This window comes from Lepus europaeus, chromosome 6 (genome assembly GCF_033115175.1).
Source record: "Lepus europaeus isolate LE1 chromosome 6, mLepTim1.pri, whole genome shotgun sequence".
NCBI lineage: Eukaryota > Metazoa > Chordata > Mammalia > Lagomorpha > Leporidae > Lepus > Lepus europaeus.
In genome coordinates, this window is record NC_084832.1 from 59,753,298 (window position 1) to 59,774,065 (window position 20,768).

The window sequence follows — 20,768 nt, forward strand, 5'->3', positions numbered from 1 at the left end:
CTGTGCAGTGTCTCGTGCAGATACCACGCTCACGTGTAGTTCTCTTTTCGGTCAGGGAGCTGGGCTTTTTCTATCATGTGGCTCTCCCATCACATAGTCTTTGCTCCCAGATGGGCAGAGAGAAATTAAGAGCAGGGGAAGATCAGGCAGGACTTTCTTTCTTTCCTTAAGAGGCAGAGAAACAGAGAGAACAGAAACACAGCTGATCATCTCTAACTATAAAGGGAAGGAATAAGGGAGACAGAGAAGCAGGGAGGGTGGGAGGGAAGGAGAGAGAGAAAGAGAGAGAGAGAGAGAGTTTCCATCCACTGGTTCACTCCCCAAATGCCTACAATGGCTGGTGGTGGGCGGGGCCAAAGCCAAGAGCCAGGAACTCAATGCAGATCTCCCAGGTGGGTGGCAGGAACCCAGTGAGTTGAGCCACAACTACTTCTCTTAGGAAGGCACTAGAAAAAGCTAAACTTTTAGAGCCAGGCATTGAACCCAGGGACTCTTGATAGAGAAGGCAGATGTCATAACTGGCATTTTAACCACTAGACCAAACACTCACCCTGACCAAATGCTTTAAGGCCCCAGTGGAAGGCATGCACATCTCTTTCACTTGTGTTTCACTGGCTACCCTTCAGCGACCTTGATCAGTGTATGCACAAAGTAGGCTTGGATATGCACCTTGACTGTGAGTGCATGAAGTAGACAGGAGCCAGAGACTGGCTGATGCTACCAGCTGTAGGCATATCTTTCTTTTTGGTGTTCTTACAGGCCCACAGTTAAGCCAGTAGATATTAACCTGATGTGATGGTCCAACAGCTACGAACAAGCCACTTCCTGTTGTACAGCAACAGAAAAGCTGTTCACCAGAGCCTTCAGAGGCAGCGTGCTCTTGTTTTTGCACATCTAGGGGCTGGCGTGTTGGCATCCTCGCTAGGCATGCTTCCTCAGTGCGAACATGTAAGGATCTCCATCTTTACATAAACGATGCCGGGGAGATCATAGTTCCCTTTTTCACTTCACTAGAAACTAAAATAGTACTTTCACAAGAGATGCCGTGACAGGCAGACTGCACACATTTGAAAACTACAACTACGAGTGAGAAAATGAAACAAACAAACAAAGCCAAGAGAATGAGTCTTGAGCATCCTCACCCGCATAGGAGCAGCTCTCCCAGGCATACAGACTCAGAGTGGAAGAGATAAAGCAAACAAATGAAGCCAATGTGCTTTCTCCTGTACTTCTGCAGGGCTCTGCCTGTGCCTCCAGCCTTCCCTCTGCCTGGGCTGCCCTCTCTTACCACTTCCTGCTGCGTTCCTGCCTCCATGGTCTTCTAGGAGGGGTCTTCCAAGAGTTCATGGAAAATGTGTCTTATGAAAAAAATTCTGCGTGAGTTTCAAAAATGTTTTGTGCCCATCCAAACCCAGCACCTGCAGACTACAAAAGAAATGGGCTGTGTGGGAAGGAAGGGGGGTGGGGCACCAGCGAAGCTTTTTAATGTTTGCCAATAGAGGCCTCCCTCAAAAAGCTTTTGATGAAAAGTCTGAATTTCTGTTATGTGTGAAAACTGAGGGGGACTCACTTGCCTCTTTATGTGAGATTCCCCCACCCCTCCACCATGATCAAGCCATCCCCTGACACTTGGAGGGTCCACAGCTCTAACATGTAGGAGTTGAGAATAGAGAGGTGCAGTGTTTTGTGGTTTCTGCTCTGTGCTTTGGGACTCCCTGAAATATATACCCACAAGTTTATAGATAAGTAGAGGTGTTATTTGTCATCATCATCTTTCTACGTCTTGACACCTGAGAGTTAGAAGTCCAACCAAAACCTGGTAAAGTCTCTTGTGTGCCAGGAACTGGGATGTTCATTCACACGTTACTTAATTGTCACTTAACCCTTATACCACAGCCAAATGATAGGTGTATTAATTTCCTAGGGCTGCCATAATAGGTTAGTACAAATTACGGCTTCAAACATCAGGGATTTATTCTTTCATAAGTCGGGACATCAGAAGTCTGAACTCAAGGCACTGGGGCAGGCGTGGATGCTCCTGAGGGCTGAGAAGGCTCTGTTCCACACCTCTCTGGCAGTTCCTGGTGCTGCCAGCAGTCTTTGGTGGTCTTTGCCTTGCAGATGCATCACCCATCCCTCCCTCCATCCTCCTCTGTAGCTTCTGTGTCCATATCTCTGTCCAAATGGCCTCTTCTCATAGGGACACCAGTCACAGGATCAAGGCTCCTCCTAATGCTCTCTCAACTCATCCTAACTTAATTACAAAGACCCTAGTTCCAAACAGATCATGGTTATAGGTACCTGTGTCAGGACTTTAACATATCCTTTTGGGGGATGCTAATTCAACACAGAATAGTAGCTATTATTCTAGTCTTCATATTATAGATTGTAAACTGGGACTCAGAGAATAACTTACTCAAAGATACAGATAATAGATGGTATGATTCCATTTTCATCCACCTAGACCTAATATCACCACTTACTGTGCCTCAACTCGTCATAGGCCTTCCTCTGGGTGCTTCATTTCATTTCTCATCCTCTCTCAATTGCATAATTATCTATTCTACAAACAGAGCACAGGGAAAGTAGCTCACCCAGAGTCACACAGTTCAGAAGTGGCAGATCTGAGATTCATCCCAAAGTCCTGACCACTAATAATCCCCAGGTCAGGTTAGCACAGTGTCTTTGGGAAGGCTCACCCCTCCTCACCCTGCATTCCCTGAGCATGACACATTCCTGGAGTTGTCCATCTTGTGCAGACTGTAGCTGTGACAATTCATCACTGAGGACACAGCACTGCAACCTGATGCCTCCCCATGGGTGATGCTCTAATGGCAAAGACCGAGAGCTCCCCTGCCTTACGGCAGCCAAGCAAGAGTTGCACAAAAAATCAGTGCACAAGTAAATCCCATGGAAGGGAAACATATGCTACAACTCATTACTTCGTTTGAGCATCACATTTCTGTTTTACTAGATCCCTTACCAGGAAGGAGCCTCTACTTCCAAGGTGGGCAGAAACCAAGTCTTAGAAAAAGCTGCAGAGTGGTCACTCAAATGACCTCATTCTTCCTCAAAATAATAATAAAAGAAAATCAGTGCATTACTTCCTGGAACTGATGTGCACCCTTTGGTAGCATCAAAGATATGTAACTCACACTCACCAGTGCCTTCCAAACACAGCAGCCCTGAGCACAGGACCCTTCAAGCAATGCTCCATCCCCTGGATGAGCACCTGCAGGTTGGAGCTGTCTTTGCCCCAGTCCTTTCCCAAACAGCTGTGGAGACAGGAAGCTCAAATGCCTACTCCACCCCTAGCACATGCTCCCCAGGGGAACTAGGTCAGTTTCTTTCTTCTCTAATCCTCAGTTTCCTTGTCTGCAAAAGGGAAACACTAGACATTACCTCAGAAGGCGTTAACAAAGTATATAAACATCCCACTCTGGCCCTTCATTCTTAACAGGGAATATGAGCTAAGGGTACAAATGGAGCCACTTTTGAAATATGGTCTTATTTATCCTATGTGCCTACCTTTCTATTGAAGAGACCTGATGGGACAGACAGGTGTTTGACTTGGTCTGGGTTTGAATCCCAGCTCCGCTTCTAATTCCATCTTCCTGCTAATGTGTCCCTTGGGAAGTAGTGGTGATGTCTCAAGTGGTTGAGTCCCTGCCACTCATGAGAGACCTGGATTGAGTTCCTTGTTCCCAGACATTTGGGGAGTGACGCAACACATGAGGACTGTCTGCCTCTCCCATTAAATGAATGAGACCCAGCTTAGATAATGAATGGGATGAGAGGTCAAGTGACAGAATTAAAAGACACCAGACCAATAGGAGACACTGACTCATTCATGAGATCAATATTCCCCATCTGAATAAGCACACATGCACAAACACACACACACAGAGATGGTGGGTGGGAGGGTTTTGGGACAACCTGTATGTAACAATTTATTGCATACCTGTGTTGCTTGTGAAGCTCATTTAGAGTAGGCATGGTGCATGTGTGAGCCTTGGGGAAAATGGCATCCAAGCCCTAAACTGAGAACTGCTCTGCCTCCAGACATGCCCAGAAGACACCCGGTACCCGGGTCCCTCTCTCTCAAGGCAGGGGAAGCATTAGGAGGTAGAAGCAAGAGAAAATAGGCTCACATATCTCGAGAAGCATATGAATACAAATATAAGAAACATTAAGAAAAAGAAATTCAGAAAGTTTTTGTGATTCACCTATCCTTATCAATGGCTGTGATTTTAGTGTTCTTATTAGAACCACATTGTTAAGAGTGTTTCCCACCAGCTTAGGAGAGTCTGAGAATACATTAAGTTCAGTTTTATGTCTGTGAGGCAAGAAAGATACTAAAGGATGAAGTTCTTGTCACCTCTGGGTCCCTTAGCATAGAAGAGCATGGAATAGACACAAACTCCTACCACTTGGTTAGCGCCATCTCAAAGAGTGCCATCTACAGGCAACTGCCTCAAACTGCACCTCCACTGCATCTACTGCATGGCTAAGCAACGCAAACTCGTGTTGAAATAAACTTTAGTATTGAAGTCATGTGTTCTCTCAATACAAACCCTGGGATGGATAAAATGTCTCAAATCGACATAATTACAAAATTGCATTTGAATAGAAATCTGTTTCTTGAGAAAAAAAAGCCTGAGCACACAGATTTTTTATTGCATTTTTGTTCATTGACTCTATAAATCAGTTTTAACAATCAAGCTTTAAAGGAAGAGGAAGTTCAGTAATTCATCTTGTCAGTTATAACTAATTTAAAAATCTCCAAGGTCATCTAAATATAACTATTAAAATCCAACTTAAGATGTATACAAAAACTCTTTACAAAACCCAGTAGCAGCAAAAGTATCAAACATTTGTAAACAAAACCACTAGTTACAACCCTATGCCAAATAACAAAGAATCTGTCTTTTAAAACATTATACATATATACACATATACAAGAAAGTGAATATTGACCATGATTTTTCATAATATACAACGTGTGACATCTAAAACAATGTTACCAAAAACAGACACAAATCAGTGGTATCATAAGGTCTGTCGAAGTCTTTTTTCACAGTACCCAGGGCTGTTACGTTGCTGCAGAGGGTAAGTTTTCCAAAAGTCTTCTCCTAGCTGTGATCCTGGCACACCGGGGGCACTGGGAGGCCTGGAAGCACTGCTTGTGGAAACACGCCCTGCACACTGCAAGCAAGGAAGACAGACATCAGCCAAGGCAGGCTCCCGCTGGCCTGCACAGGTACCGCTGCTCAGCTCCAACCTGTGGAGGGAGCGGGTCTCAGTGCAGACCCCGGAGTCTTCCACAGGGAAGTTGGGGGCAGGTGTTTGAGGAAGTGGTTTGGTTGCCATTTGGGACACCGTTCCATATTGGGGGCCCTGGGTTTGAGTCCCAGTTCTGCTTTTGATTGATCTTTCTGCTACTGAGCACCCTGGGAGGCAGCAGGTGATGGCTGAAGTCATTGTGTCCCTGCTACCTACATAAGAGACCAACATGGAGTTTCGGGCTCCTGGCCCAGCCCAGCTGTTGTAGACATTTGAGGAGTGACCTAGGGGATGGAAGATTCTCTCTCTCTCTCTCTCTCTCTCTCTAAGAAATCAGCCAGGTTGAAACTCCCGGGGATCATAACTGACCTCGCAGGCAAGAACATGAGGCTAAGAGAGCCTGAAGCAGCAGATGCCATGGTGCCCCCAGCCCTGCAGCACATGGTCCCCCAGCTGCTGAGAGAGTTGTGGCTGACAGCTCTTAGGAAGGGGCACTGCTTTCTCTGCAAATGGCCCTAAGTGAAGGGAGATTCCCCAGCCAGGTCAGGCTTCCTCCTGGCACCAGCTTGCACCCAGTGACAGGTCACCACGGAGTTTAAAGGCCTCTCCAGCCCTCTGTCCCCACTTTGGTGCAGTGTTGACTGGGCTCCCCAGGGAGGTGAGCTGAGAGTTTCCCTGCAACCTGATCATTAGGTGGTGAGCCTAGACCCCGGCCCAGTGAACATTCTTCATGGAAATCCCTGGCCCGGAGTCTCCCTGCTAGGGAACCCGCTCTGAAGTGCTCCCTAAAGGGTTCGAGGAGACCATGCTGGAATGGCCCAAGAGGAGAGCACACATCAGGGGTGAAGGCAGAATCCATTACTAGGATCTCTCCCATGAAATAGTTAAGAGAGCAAGGGGTCCCCTTGGCCACGGATACCATAGGACAGGGGTTGTTTTCTGTAAAGAACCAGACAGGAAATGACTCGGCCTTGCGGGCCACATGGCCTCTGTAAAACCATGCAACTCTGCCATGGTGATGTAGAGTCAGCCAGAGGCTGCACACACAGTGCTGGGTGTGGCCGTGACCTAGTGACAAAGCAGGACAAGGATGGGTCCCTCTGCTCTCTTGAATACTGTCCCAGGACACATCGGCTCTTAACCCTGCCCCATGCTGTGTGCTGAAAGATACCTGAACATCTTCTGCACGTCGTGGTCTGAAATGGGAAGATGACGGTCGTGCTCCGGCAAAACTCACAGATGAAGCCCTTGCCCTGGCACAGCTGTAAAAGAGGGCACACAAACGTGACACAGGTGCAGTCCGCGAGGTGACTGCTTCTCTTTGGGGAGAAGCCGAGCTGCCCCCTCTGCAGAACTTCATCATCTCGGGATTGGAATGGCTGCGCTTCCAGCCTTCTTCTAGAAGGAAAAGGATGTTGGAGTACAGCAGTGTGTGGATCTGAGCGACAAAACCATGCAGTTCATCCACTTCACACACAGGCAGATCATGATTTTAAATACGTGGCTCTTTATTTTCATACTCTGTGTGTGTGTGTTTAATTGAAGAGGGAGAGGGTACAGAGAAAGAGAGGGGAAAGAGGGCTCCCCAGTCTGGTGGTTCCCTCCCGAAGTGCTTACCATGGTTGGGGCTAAGCCAGTCTGAATCGAGGAGCTGTGAATTGAACCCAGGTCTCCCATGCGAGTGGCCGGAACCCAATTACTTGAGCCACCTAGGAAGCTGGAGTTGAGGGCTGGAGCCGTGAGCTGAACCCCGGCACTCTGATGTGGAAAGCAAGCGTCTTAACTAAGGCTGTGTAATTGCTAAGCAGAACACCCACTCCTAAACATTCATTCTCAAATGATCTGATTTGATCTCATTTGATCTGATTGCTGCACTGACATGCTTCAGTCCACAGACAAGAGCTTTTTGTTCCACTGAACCCTATGTCCGCGGGGCTATATTGGGCACTTCAGGGCAGAGTGGGCCCCAAGTGGGGCTAGACCCCCAGACTGAGGAGGCAGTAGGCTCCAGCTTGCATCCCAGCTCTGTCCCCTACTGGAAACATGAACTTGGCTCATGACTGCACAGCTTGAACCTCAGTTTTCTTATCTGTAGTGTCACCAGCGCTTTAGCATCTATGAGGGCTACAGGTCAAGGCCAGCACAGGCCTTGGCACATGAGGGGATAGCTTGGGACACAGGTGCTCCAGGCAAGCCCTCACCTCGCAGCTGGCCACATGCGTGAGGGCAGCTCTCAGAAGGTCCTTGAGTGAGGGTGCTAGCAGCCCCTTCTTGATCCTGACCAGGTCCTCCAGGGAGAACAGGTGGAGCTCATCAGTCAGGTGTCTGGGAACCTGCTCAAACTCCTTTAATGCACTGCCAGGGAGGAAACAAAAGAGGAATTCACAAACCACCCACACACAGGCCGGGGCAGAATGAGGCCAGCTGTTTTCCCTGGCACTCACACAACATTTTTTTTTAACTCAATTAAAAAAAATTTAGCCTGAGAACAACACTGAGCCTGGCTCATCAATCTATTTTGTGCAAGTCTGTGAAGAAATGAGGAAGTTAAAATTCCATACAAGCTGATTTCAAAAACTGGGTGAGCAGGAAAATGCATCTCCTGTAGGCTGTGCATGCACACATCGAGCAAAACCAAAACTTAGTATTTGCTTCTCAGGTCTTAAAAAATGTGGACCATGGCTGGTGCCATGGCTTAACAGGCTAATCCTCAGCCTTGCGGCGCCGGCACACCAGGTTCTAGTCCCGGTTGGGACGCCGGATTCTATCCCGGTTGCCCCTCTTCCAGGCCAGCTCTCTGCTATGGCCCGGGAAGGCAGTAGAGGATGGCCCAAGTCCTTGGGCCCTGCACCCGCATGGGAGACCAGGAGAAGCACCTGGCTCCTGGCTTCGGATCAGCGAGATGTGCCGGCCGTAGCGGCCATTGGAGGGTGAACCAACGGCAAAAAGGAAGACCTTTCTCCTTTCTCTCTGTCTCTCTCTCTCACTATCCACTCTGCCTGACAAAAAAAAAAAAAAAAGTGGACCATGTAGTGGTTGACAGCCAAGAACTGCAACTCAGAATTCCTATATTCTTCCCAGCTAAATCCCCAGCCAATCAGCACCAGTGACTGCTGTCTAAGCGGGTAGAATTCCTGCTCAGGGGCAGGTGTGACTCCCACATCCACTGAGTCCAGCACTGAGCTTCAGACTCTTGAATCCAACTGCCAGGGGTCAGTGTCACTTGGCTGTCCCAAGGGCATCTGAAACTTCCTGTTCTCCACACCTCCTGAGTTCCTGTAATTGGTTACCCGCAGTTCCGCTTACCACATTCCCAAGCCACACTGCCCTTGGCACACTAGCAGTGCCACTGCCTGGTGGCACGTTGCCTCCACTGCCGCTTCTTCCCTCTAACTTGCCCTCCAGGCTTAGACTTGTTCTCCAGAAGCCTTGCTTGCTCTCCAGCCGACCCGGCCTGTAACTGAGCTCAGGGCCATTGTAGCTGCATCTTCCATGCGTCTGACCCTCAGCTGGGCCGTGGTCTGTTTGAGTCCCCCTCTCCCTGGACTTACATAGGTCTCCTGATTATCTGAAGCACTGAATGGGTATTCAGGGAATTTCTATAGAAGTGTGGGTATTGTTACACGTTATGAGAAAACAGGGGCCCTGAAAGGTATTAACCTGTCACACCAATGCCATGAGTGGAGGTTCAAGGCCAAGTGACTATGGAATGCAAACTCCTTCCCAAAAAGTTTAATAATGAAATATTATAAGAAAGTATTCCAAACCTCCAATCATAAAGTATTGGCAAAGAAAGAGAAATGTTGCTTATTCTGATTTTATCAGTACCTAGCATGTTCTTATATTGAAATGTTACAAAGTAGCCCATAAGCATATGACAATTATTGTGAATACAATTTTATAAAGATCACAAACTGAGAAAGCTTTTAAAACAAAACCCTTTTTGGAAAAAAACTTATATGACCCCATGTACTAAACAAATAATTTTAACCTTTTTGAGTAACATATTCATATTCTTTTTCTACTTAAAAATCTGTCAATGAACCCATGCCTAAAACTTCATTGGCTGTATGGTATTCTACACTATGATATTAAGTACTGTCTTATTATTGAACACCTAATAGACTTTTTAGCATCTTTTCTACCAATCAACTAACTCTCTGTCCACTGCTATGGGCATACTCTTAGAATAAACTTCTAGAAATAGAATTTCTGAAGGCCATGGTCTTACCTACTTGGATACACCTCTCCATAAGGGGATTTTAAAAGACTACTGGTATACCCATGTTCATAGTAGCATCCTAGTGTGGAATGAACCCAACTATCCATCAACAAATGAATGGATGAACAAAATATGCTATATACATACAATGGAATATGAAAAGGTAGGAAATTTTGACATGTGTTGGATGAACCTTAAAGACATTGTATGTGTAAAACAAGGCACTTGCAAAAAGACAAATACTGCATGATTCCACCTATAAGAGGCACTTAGAGTAATCAAATTCATAGAGATGAACAGGAGCTTGGTGGGTGCCAGGGGTAAGGGGAGGAGGGAATGGGGGGAGTGGATGTTAAATGGCCCTAGAGTTTTAGTTTGGCAAGATGAAATGAGTTCTGGGGCTGAGTGTTAGCTGCACAACATGAACCTACCTGATACCCTGAGGTGTACACTTAAAATGGTCAGGATGGTAAATTTCCTGTTATGTGCATTCCTCACAACTTATTACTCATAATGATCATAAGAAGCCACTGGCTAGCATCGTTCACCTTTGTACTGGCCCACTTATCTTAACGAGTTAAATTCTGCCCTTGTGATCTAAAGGTTAGTAATTTTAAAGAGATGCTTTGCATCCCCAGGGTCACTAATGGGGCAGCTGGGCTAGGAGGCACTCAGGGGACCGGCAGGCATGTGGGGGATGGGCAGACTGCCCCAGCCGAGAATTGTACCTGTGCGCGAATCTGCAAGTCTTCAACAGCTTCTTGATATGAAAAAGCTGCTCCCGGATTTCCTAGGGTGAAGAAGCAAACAGGAGAAAAAGTTAAATGTGATCAACAACATCAGGGATGTGTCTGTCGAATTTAAATGATTCTGCCACTCTTGAAGTGTCACGCCTGAATGGAACAAACCTCTGAGGCTAACAGCCTATGCAGCAGGGGTTCATACCAGAGGCCCCTGGGCCACAGAAGGCCCTGAGTGGATCCAGATGTGGGGGAGCCTGGAGTTTATGCAACTTTGGGGGCTTTCGCTAAGAAATACCCAGAGCTATGCATAGAGCAGGCCAGGTACCCCACAGCTTCAGCTTCGCTGGTTTCCTGGTCCCTCTACCTCTTGGAGGGTTTGTCTGTAGATGCCCCTAAACTAGAGGCTGTGCGTTTCTGCCACCTGACACGCCCAGACCCTTGGCCTTGCCTCTTCCAGAGGGAGACGCTCACCTTCACCCTCTCCAGTTCCTTGGCCTTGGCATAGAGACTTTGACTGATGCTCAGCAAATTGAAAATCGGCTGGGGCCATATGCTGTCGAGCAGCCGTTTGGAGAAGTTGCTGACGTAGTACTTCTTGAAGTCCCACATCATCAGGATCCGGGCGGGGATACAGGACTCGGCATGGGAGTGGCAACAGTCGCAGAAATACTTCCCCAGGTACTCACAGTACCGGAGCCGCTTCACGAACTCTGCCAAGTACACAGGTGCTGCTTAGTACTTAATACCAAGCACACAGTATGGCGCTTATCTGATGCTGAAAACCAACCCTGGTCTGCACCCCCACCCTCGAATCTTACATAAGGTTCAATGACTCTTCATGATAAAGCCATGGTCGACCTCATGACAGCTGGGAAAGCTCTGGCAGGGACTTAAATCATGGCCATTTATGAGCTTTGCCTTGGTGGGACAAATATTGGAAAATATATAATTCTACCAAGTACTCCTGGATTTGGAAGACAGGCATCACCAACTGCAGTGTCGCAAAAATAGCACTTGACTTAGAGCCAGAAAATCTAGCTGGGAGGCTGGCGCCGTGGCTTAACAGGCTAATCCTCAGCCTTGCGGCGCCGGCACACCAGGTTCTAGTCCCGGTCGGGGCGCCGGATTCTGTCCCGGTTGCCCCTCTTCCAGGACAGCTCTCTGCTATGGCCCGGGAAGGCAGTGGAGGATGGCCCAAGTGCTTGGGCCTTGCACCCCATGGGAGACCAGGAGAAGCACCTGGCTCCTGGCTTCGGATCAGCAAGATGTGCCGGCCGCAGTGGCCATTGGAGTATGAACCAACAGCAAAAAGGAAGACCTTTCTCTCTGTCTCTCTCTCTCACTATCCACTCTGCCTGTCAAAAAAAAAAAAAAAAGAAAAGAAAAAAAAAAAAAAGAGCATATATCATGAGGTCCAGACCAGAGTTGAACTGATGCTGGAACCATGCCCTAGAATCTGTGAGCTTAATAAACTCCTTTCTTTAAAAAAAAAAAAAAAATCTGGCTGGGAGTTCAGACTCCACATCCCGTGAGCAGGAAGACTAGGGGCAGGTGGTAATCTCTTCAGGCTAACTACCCCGAGACCATACAACTCACATCAGAACTGGAGTAGGGGGATATCACACAGAAGAACTTTGTGAGTTACAAGACAATCCACATACAACATTGGGAAGTAGCGTTCACAAGAGTTGCTTGATAAATTAGTAAGAGAAACAAAAATGTACAAAGGGTGGGAACAGGCAATGCATGCAAGGAAGAAATACAGATAACCAAGGGTGAGGTGAAAAACTCAATCTCAGTAACAAAGAATCACATATTAAAACAGTGAGCTCCTCTGTACTGCCCTGACTGTCTCACATTTAGAAGATCCAGAGCTGTAGAGGGATAGAAAGAGGTGCTCCCTTTCTGAGGAGGACGCCTTCTGTGATGGCTTCAGTTCTTACATGGGCAGCAGTAATCCTACTTCTGCGACTGTCAGAAACGCTAACGGGCACATGCAGAGAGACACAGAAAGGTGTTCATTACAGGCAACTAAAAATGGGGGCAGTTACCAAACGTCCATCAAAAGACAACCATTTAAAATAAGTACAGTGTGCTGCACATGCAATGCTGGGCAGCCCAGAAGGTACACAGGAGAGCATAGACATGTGTCATCCAGTTGTAGGTATGTATAAAGGGACCTCAGCTTTGCTTTAAAAAAAAAAATACATACAGCCCAGATCTCCACCAGAAAGCCAACAGTAAATATCACAAGAAGGTGGGAAAAAAAGGGATTTTTGCTATTTACATTTTTTAATTTGCTGAAATGGACATGCACAATATTTGGAACTCTCCCCAGTAAAGTAGACGGACAAACAAAAAGCACAGAGCCTAATGCAGCAAACACCTGTCCACTCACCACCCTGCTCAAGAAAGGAAACCAATCAGCTGAAGGCTTTTCTGTGCCTGCCCCTCAATGCTAGGGTCTAACATGCACCAACTTTGATATTTCTCCTTCATCACTTGACTTTTGTGTCTCTTTATGATTCAAATTTCATACAGCATAATACAAACATTAATTGACATATATTGTGAGGATTAATGAAATAAAGTATGGTAGAGATGCTACCACAATACCTAGCATACAATAGATTCTAATTACAGTTTCCAGATAATGGCTTTAAAAATAAACAAGGCTCGAGTGACTGGGTAGCAAATCTTTATTGCACATTTGTTCTGTGTGACACACTGCCTAATATTTTATGTATTATTTTGCACTTGAGCACCTGCAAGGTGGGGGCTACTACTCTCCCTGTCTCACTGATGAAAACACATGAAAGTGAAGTCAAATGCCATGCCAGGACACACAATAGTAAGTAGGCAAGCAGGACCCCAGCCTAACCCTGGACTATTGATGTGCTGGCATTTAGCCAACATATTACACACCTCCTCTGCTGCAGCCAGCAGGAGGGAGAGAGCAGCTGAAGCCTTTGCATTTGTCCAAATTATCCCTGCATCCCAGGTCACAGAGTTGATTTGTTAAATCAAACAAATCGATACAGTTGACTCTCACTCTTTGTGGTCGTTCTATTCTGCAAAAGCTTCGTGAACCCTGAATTAGCCAACACCGAACCATTGTTCCTGGAGGAAGCACAGGGTTAGTTGGGGTCCTGCGATTCTCTAGGAGCAGCGCTTTTGTCACGTGGCCGACGTATGACCTGGCTCTATGTGTGCTTCTGTTTAAAGACAGCTTCTTTAACCCAGCTTGTTGATTCTTAACTTCGACTCTGTACCACGCCACTGTAACTCACTCCTGAATGATGCTTACGTCATGCACACATTCTCTCTGTAAGGCATGCCACTTCTTCTGTGCTCAGGAACACAAGGGGGCACTTCAGCACTATGCTAGGGGGCCATCTTAAACCATGCAGTCACCCGCAAAATGCACAAAAATGCCCAAAAAACACACACAAAATCAATCACATACACCAGCCCCTGCAAACATTCCTCATCAAACTTGGCAAGACAGAAGAGAAAGGAAGACAGATGGGGCCATGAACTTCCAAATTGTTTTTTCTCAGCATCTAAAACTCCATCATGTCAATATCAACTTCTTCATCAAACTTAATTGAATACACACTAAGTGGGAAACAATCCGTACAAAATAAATCATATCCTTCGCCTTTGGTTTTCTAAATCCTTGCATGAAAATAGAACAAAACAAAGGATCCTAAACTAGCGGTCCTCCGGCCGGGGGTTATTTTGTCCCTCGTGGGACATCTGGAGATGCCTGGAGACATCTGTAGTTGTCACTGCTGGGAGGCTGCTCCTGGCATCTAGTGTGCTGCAAAACATCCTGCGACACAGGACATGCCCCACCGCAAAGTCAGCAGCACCCAAGTTGCAAAATCCAGCTCTAAACCCTAAGTGCTCTCAATCTTATGAGAAGTCAATGACATGGGAAAACACAGGAGGGAAGTGTTCTGGAACAGGGCTGTGCCATATAGCTTTTGAAAGGATCGAGGGGCTGGCACTGTGGTGCAGTGGGTAAAGACGCCACCTGCAGTGCCGGCATCCCATGTGGACAGCGGTTTGAGACCCGGCTGCTCCATTTCCAATCCAGCTCCCTGCTATGGCCTGGGAAAGCAGTAGAAGATGGCCCAAGTCATTGGGCCCCTGAACCCGCGCAGGAGACCCAGAAGAAGCTCCTGCCCCCTGGTTTCAGATCAGCACAGCTCTGGCCATTGCGGCCATATGGAGAGTGAACCATTGGATGGAAGACCTCTCTTTCTTTCTGCCTCTCCTCTCTCTGTGTAACTCTGACTTTCAAATAAATAAATCAATCTTTTAAAAAAAAAAGGATAGAAATGTTCTATATCTATGCTGTCCAAAATACTTGAAATATAGCTAGCATAAGTAAAGAACTAAATATTTTATTTTAATTAATATACAATTAATTTGAAACAGTCATATAGGCTACTGGCTACTGTACTGGGTAGCAGAGTTCTAGACTAAAGCTAACTACTATACAGAGGCTGGCAATGTGGTGTAGCAGGTAAAGCCACTGCCTGCAGCACCGGCATCCCATATGGGCGCCAGTTTGTTTCCCGGCTGCTTCACTTCCAATCCAGTTCCCTGCTAATGCGACTGGGAAAGCAGTGGAAGGTGGCCCAAGTCCTTGGGCCCCTGCACCCACATTGGAGATTCGGAAGCTCCTGCCTTCTGGCTTTGGCCTGGCCCAGTCCTGACTATTGCAGCCATTTGGGGAGTGAACCAGCAAGTGGAAGATTGATCTCTCTCTCTCTCTCTCTCTCTCTCTCCCTCCCTCCCTCTGCCTCTCCTTCAATGTAACTCCTTCAAATAAATAAATAAATCTTTAAAATAAAAGCTAATTATACAGAAAGAATAACCAAATGCAATATATAAAACTTGATTGGAACCTGGATGAAAAATTAACCATAAGTGATATCTTTAATCCAAAAAGTGAAAGTAGACTGGCAGTAGACAATATTAGGGAACTGCTAATTTTTGTGATGTGATAACTGTTTATCATCCTTAGTTTTAGGACATGAAGAAATATCAGTGAAAAACCTGGTGAAATATGAATAAACTCTGTGGTAGTTCAGTTACTAGGATTTTATCAGTGCTAATTTATCAGCTGTAACCATTATTCTATGCTTATATAAGATGTTGGCATGAGGGGAAGCTGGGTGAAGGGGATACAGGAACTCGCTGTGTTATTTTTGTAACTAAGTATAAAGTTATCTCTAAAATATATTTTGAAAGTTATGATAAGAGTTAGAAGTTTACAGCAAAAACTCCAAATTGTTTCCATGGTGACTAATGACACCTACCCTCTGTGTTCTGCCTGCCACTGCAACAGATTTTGTCCTTGCATTTCCACTTCCAAGTCACACAAGGCTTCTGTTCAATTGCCACAGGCCCTTGGCACATGAAGAATATGCTCCCCCCCTTGGAGACAGCCGTTTCCTTACAAAACCTCTCACTCACAGCCCAGATTAAGTTCTCCGGCTGTAAATCCCATAGCACTTTCGCCTTTCTCTTTTGTTGCATGCATCACCCTTGTCATGTACTTAGGAGGCTGACGTTTGTCTCTCCTACAAGATGATAAGCAAGCTCCATGAGAGGAGGACCATGGCTGTAAGATTCACAGCTGGACCGACAGTGCAGACACTCATCTCTGTGTCTTGACAAACTCAGGGCAGCCCTTACACTGGATGGAATCACAGCCATGTGTCTCTAGTTTCTGACTCACGCATTCGAGATTTACTGAGGCATCAAGATGCAGCCATTGACCAACAGACAGGGTCCTTGTTAGACCAGAAAGAGGACTCAATTAAAAATAAAACTAGTTACAGCTGTGGTGCTGTCAGGCCGGATCAGGCAACGTAGCAGAGGAAGCACAGATGTATTTCTGCTCTCGATTTTTATTTCTAGAAGCTGAGCACATCAAAGTCTCTTTCTTTCAGAGAATGGCTACCGCAGGCCAAGGAAACACTTCCCACCTAAGCTCCTCTCTGCAGCCTTCTGCAGGTCAGACACAGACAGCTCACAGCACAGCCAGTGACTCCCAGCCTCAAGTGGAAACCTTGTGTTTCCGACTGGGGGAGTCTTAATTTTCAAGGTCTCGTTGGCTCAAGCAGGGTCCCATGAGGCCACCTGCTGTCTCTCTCGGAGACATGTGGCCAGCTCCTCGCTTAGCCATCCATCCACTCCACAAATACCTTTTGAGAACCAATTTCATGTCAAGGACTCGTACAATAGAAGCTGAGGATAAAATGTCAACAAAACATCCTGTCTGCCTCACAGAAGTGATAATCTGGTGATGGAGGCAGACAATGGTAGCATGCGTTCATAGAATATAGAAGAATGTTCCAAGAAGAAGGTGCAAGGAATAAAACACATGAAGCATGGGTAATATAAAGTGTGGATATCATGCTGGCCAGCCAAGTAGCACGGTGGGCATTTTCAGGAAAAGACCACATGACTTTGGAGTGAAGATGGGAAGGAGGCAAAGGACCCAGCCCTGGCTATGTCTGCAGGGAGCACATTGGGAGAGGGAAAATCACAAATGCAAGGAGCAAGCCGGCACCTCCTAGAACCTGCAGGGAGGCTGTGCGGCTGGGGCTGAATGCCCAACAGGGATGGAACTGGCAGGCTGTTTTTCTTGCTTCCTGATTGGTCATACAGCCTTGTGGACCATGATGGTCTCTTCATGAAAGAGAGGGCAACTTCCAGAAGGTGCTAAGAACATCTCATCAAAGGCATCTCACAAAAACCACACACTGCCCACCTCCGTTATTCTGCACACATCATGGCACGGTAAGCAGGCAATCCATTGTTCATACTTACTCGGCTCCACTGGCGTGCCACAGCCGGCACAGAAGAAATTCTGGGCTGCTACCACCAGGTCCCTCCTGAGCACAGAAAATGGTAACAATGCTTACATCTCAGAGAAGCCAATGGAACATTTATCCCATACTGGAAAAGAAATCACCATAGTGATGCTTTTCTTGGCTCAGAGCCTCTAGTTGAATCATTTTTCATTTGGGAAAAAAAAATGATGTTGACTCCATACAGTTTTCCAGTTGAAATCTCTGGGTCTTTGTAGAACTTTCTAGAATTATTTAAAAGCTTGATATCCCCAAGTGAAAGCAGTATCACAAACAGCTCCTCCATCTTACTGCCCATGCACGGAGTCCCATCTCCAGAAAAAACTGGGGACTTATAACAGAAGACAACTCAGGGAGACTAATAGATGATGTGCTTGGGAGGTCCACAAACTGATCCAAAGAAACTGAGGTGAGTAAGAGGCATTGTGAAACCAGGCAGCCAACAGTTCCAGTGGGAGATGCTCCATTGAAATGTTTTCTATTGAGTTGCAGTGCCGTGAATTTACATGTGATTTGTAAATATGGAAAAAGTTGTAAAATTCGAATACGGTTCAGGGTCAGCAAAAGTGGCCTAGGTAAAAATATGCTAAATCTCAGCTCATGTACCTTAGAGAGGCCCTAGAGATACGCCATGCTAATGGAAGTGACACCCCCCACACCCCCACCCCAGTAAAGAGAGGGAACTCTTGTTCTCAAGCAACCCCAGAGACCTTCTGCAAATGAAAAAGACCAAAAGATATCAGGGTGGTCCTCCATGGGAAACAGCGAGCCAGCCCTCACCAGTCCCCTCCCTGCAGCTTGCAGGCCAAATTAAATACAAACCAAGAGGAAAGGAAGGGTTGTCTTGGGTTAAAACATTTTGTTGGAGCCAGCGCTGTGGTGTAGAGGGCCAAGCTGCTGCCCACTGCACAGCAGGCATCCCATATGGACGCTGGTCATGTCCTGGCTACTCCTCTTCCGATCCAGCTCTAGGCTCTGGCCTGAGAAGGCAGTAAAAGATGACCCAAGGTCATCTTGGGCACTTGTACCTGCATGGGAGACCTGGAAGAAGCTCCTGGCTCTTGGCTTCGGATCATCCACGAAGCTCCTAGCATTGCACCTATCTGTGGAGTGAACCAACGGATGGAAGACCTTTCTCTGTCTCTCATTGTCTATAACTCTACCTTTCAAATAAACAAACAAACAAAAAAATCCTTTTTGTCTATAATCCTCATCATATACACTCAGAACAAATATAACTGAAATGCTACTTTAAATACATATAAGGATAATTCAAAATGTTTGTGGAAGGCCGGCGCCGCGGCTCACTAGGCTAATCCTCCGCCTAGCGGCGCCGGCACACCGGGTTCTACTCCCGGTCGGGGCACCGGATTCTGTCCCAGTTGCCCCTCTTCCAGGCCAGCTCTCTGCTGTGGCCAGGGAGTGCAGTGGAGGATGGCCCAAGTGCTTGGGTCCTGCACCCCATGGGAGACCAGGAGAAGCCCCTGGCTCCTGCCATCGGATCAGCGTGGTGCGCCGGCCATTGGAGGGTGAACCAACGGCAAAAGGAAGACCTTTCTCTCTGTCTCTCTCACTGTCCACTCTGCCTGTCAAAAAAAAAAAAATGTTTGTGGAAAATACGTTTTGTGATAAGATGATGCAAGGAATTTCAAAATTTTCTTGTATGAAAATAAATCTACCTTAAAAAAACCAAGTATTTATTTATTTGAAAGACAGAGTGACAGAGAGAAAGGGGAAGATCTTCCAGCCACTGATTCACTCCCCAAATGCCCACATCATCTGTGTCTGGGCCAGGTCAAAGCCGGGAGCCAAGAGCTCCATCCAGGTCTCCCATGTCGCTGGCAGGCTCTCAAGGTCTTGTGTACCCATGGCCTCCAGGGATGTGCCTTGGCTGAAAGCTGGATCAGAGCAGCTGGAACTTGAAGCAGACCCCTCAGTGCAGGTCGCAGGTGCTTAATCACTGCACCAACACGCACCCTGAAGTTCCTTTGAATTCAATCTGCCGTGGTCTTTTTGAAGACACTCACAGACCAACAGCTAGATCCTTCTTGTGTGTGTGCCACCTTAGTAATTTGTCTTTCAGAGCTTTCAGGATTTTCAGTTGCACGTAACATCCATACTTAGGGATGCAGAAATACATTCCCAACTTGGTAAAACTACACAGTCCCTAAAAGCCCACGAATAAACAAGGTGGCAAGAAAGCTGGGCCAGAAAATGTGCCCCGTGTTCCTTTTCCTAAAATGAATTTTCATGTGTCGCTCAGCGGATTATTTCCTTCTCCTACCTCCTTAAAGATCAGGTAGGACCCATCACAACCTGTTTGAGAAGAATTGGAGGCCCACACAGGGCCCACACTTACTTGAGTGGTGGATGAACATTAAAGATGATTTGAAATCTAGGTGGGGCCCAGTCTTCAATCCCTCGGATCCTAGACTTAAGTTTAATTTCCTCGACTATATCCACACTGGCTTCAAAGTCTTGCCGAACACGATCTTCATTTACCACCTGCACAACACATCAGAGGATACAGGAACAAGTTAAATGAGCATGTTCCAAGAAGTTAGATGAAAAGAACATTCAAATGTGTTTCCCACATGAACACGTACTGTGAAAATTACAACTGCTTTCAATTGAACCAGAAGCCACAGCAAGAGCCCACCTCATCCCTAAAGCCATCTGCCCAAGAGCAGCTTCCAGCATCACCCAGCGGGATTGCTCGTCTTAGTATTTTTGGTTCATTTGTTTCCAGACTCCACACTTTCTGTGAGTAGCTCCTTTTGAGCTGGATTTCAGGTTGGCTAGCCTTTATCTGAAAGGCTTGGGAGCAGAAGTGTTTTGGAATTTTTTTCAGCTTTTGGAATATCTGCATAGGTTTTACTGGCTGATCTTCCCTAACCTGGAAATCTGCACTCTGCAATGTTCCAAAAGTCACAACGTTGGGAACCCATCGGAACTTTCATGAACAGCAGAAGCTTCAGCCTTGGTCAACAAATTGACATGTGCCAGGGCCAACCCTGTTGTGCCTCTTCCCCAGAAGCAGCTCTGTTAGGAACATTGTCTTGCTTATATATACACAAGTGGCTCCCTTCTGATCCATACCACTTTCCTATTTTCAATTAAAACCCAAATTCACCAAATTAGCATTCCACAGCCTCTACAAATTGGAAACTACCATTCAAGCCTTATTTCCATGAAGATCAACACCTACCCACCCCTAGACACACAAACACACACACACACAATCTAGCGCCAGAGTCATTCTGCCCCCTACATCTACCTGCTACAGTGCTGCCCACCCCAAGAGTTGGCTCAAGTCTAGAGATTGCCAATCAGCCTTTCCATGTTCCCCTGGTAAAATCAAACACTCCCTTCCTTTGCTCTTCCAGACTGCTTTTTTCCTTTCTCATTGTCACAGAAAGACTGCGTGCTCTCAGAGAGCAGAATGGCCTACAAGGGAACCCACGTGTATTTTAAGTCAGGCAGTCCACATGGACCCGTCCTGCTGAGGGCTTGGGTCCATCACTTTAAAATAAAAATACCGGGACCAGCGCTATGGCATAGTGGGTAAAGCCATCACCTGCAGTGCCGGCATCCCATATGGGCACTGTTTCGAGTCCTAGCTGCTCC

At 46.6% G+C, this 20,768-nt stretch overlaps 1 protein-coding gene across 1 annotated transcript in view; it reads right to left on the reverse strand.

The window, feature by feature from the left end:
- Positions 1-5,024: 5,024 nt before the first annotated feature.
- The window catches only part of RUBCNL (rubicon like autophagy enhancer), a 41,039-nt gene continuing 25,295 nt past the window's right edge, over positions 5,025-20,768 (reverse strand). Inside the window, exons 8-14 of the mRNA XM_062195335.1 lie at positions 19,501-19,646; positions 17,101-17,165; positions 10,720-10,958; positions 10,234-10,295; positions 7,485-7,638; positions 6,455-6,545; positions 5,025-5,205 (exon numbers count right to left, since the gene is read on the reverse strand). Of these exons, the coding sequence (XP_062051319.1) occupies positions 5,093-5,205; positions 6,455-6,545; positions 7,485-7,638; positions 10,234-10,295; positions 10,720-10,958; positions 17,101-17,165; positions 19,501-19,646 (870 nt within the window). The 3' untranslated portion in view covers positions 5,025-5,092. The remainder of the gene's footprint in view (positions 5,206-6,454; positions 6,546-7,484; positions 7,639-10,233; positions 10,296-10,719; positions 10,959-17,100; positions 17,166-19,500; positions 19,647-20,768) is intronic.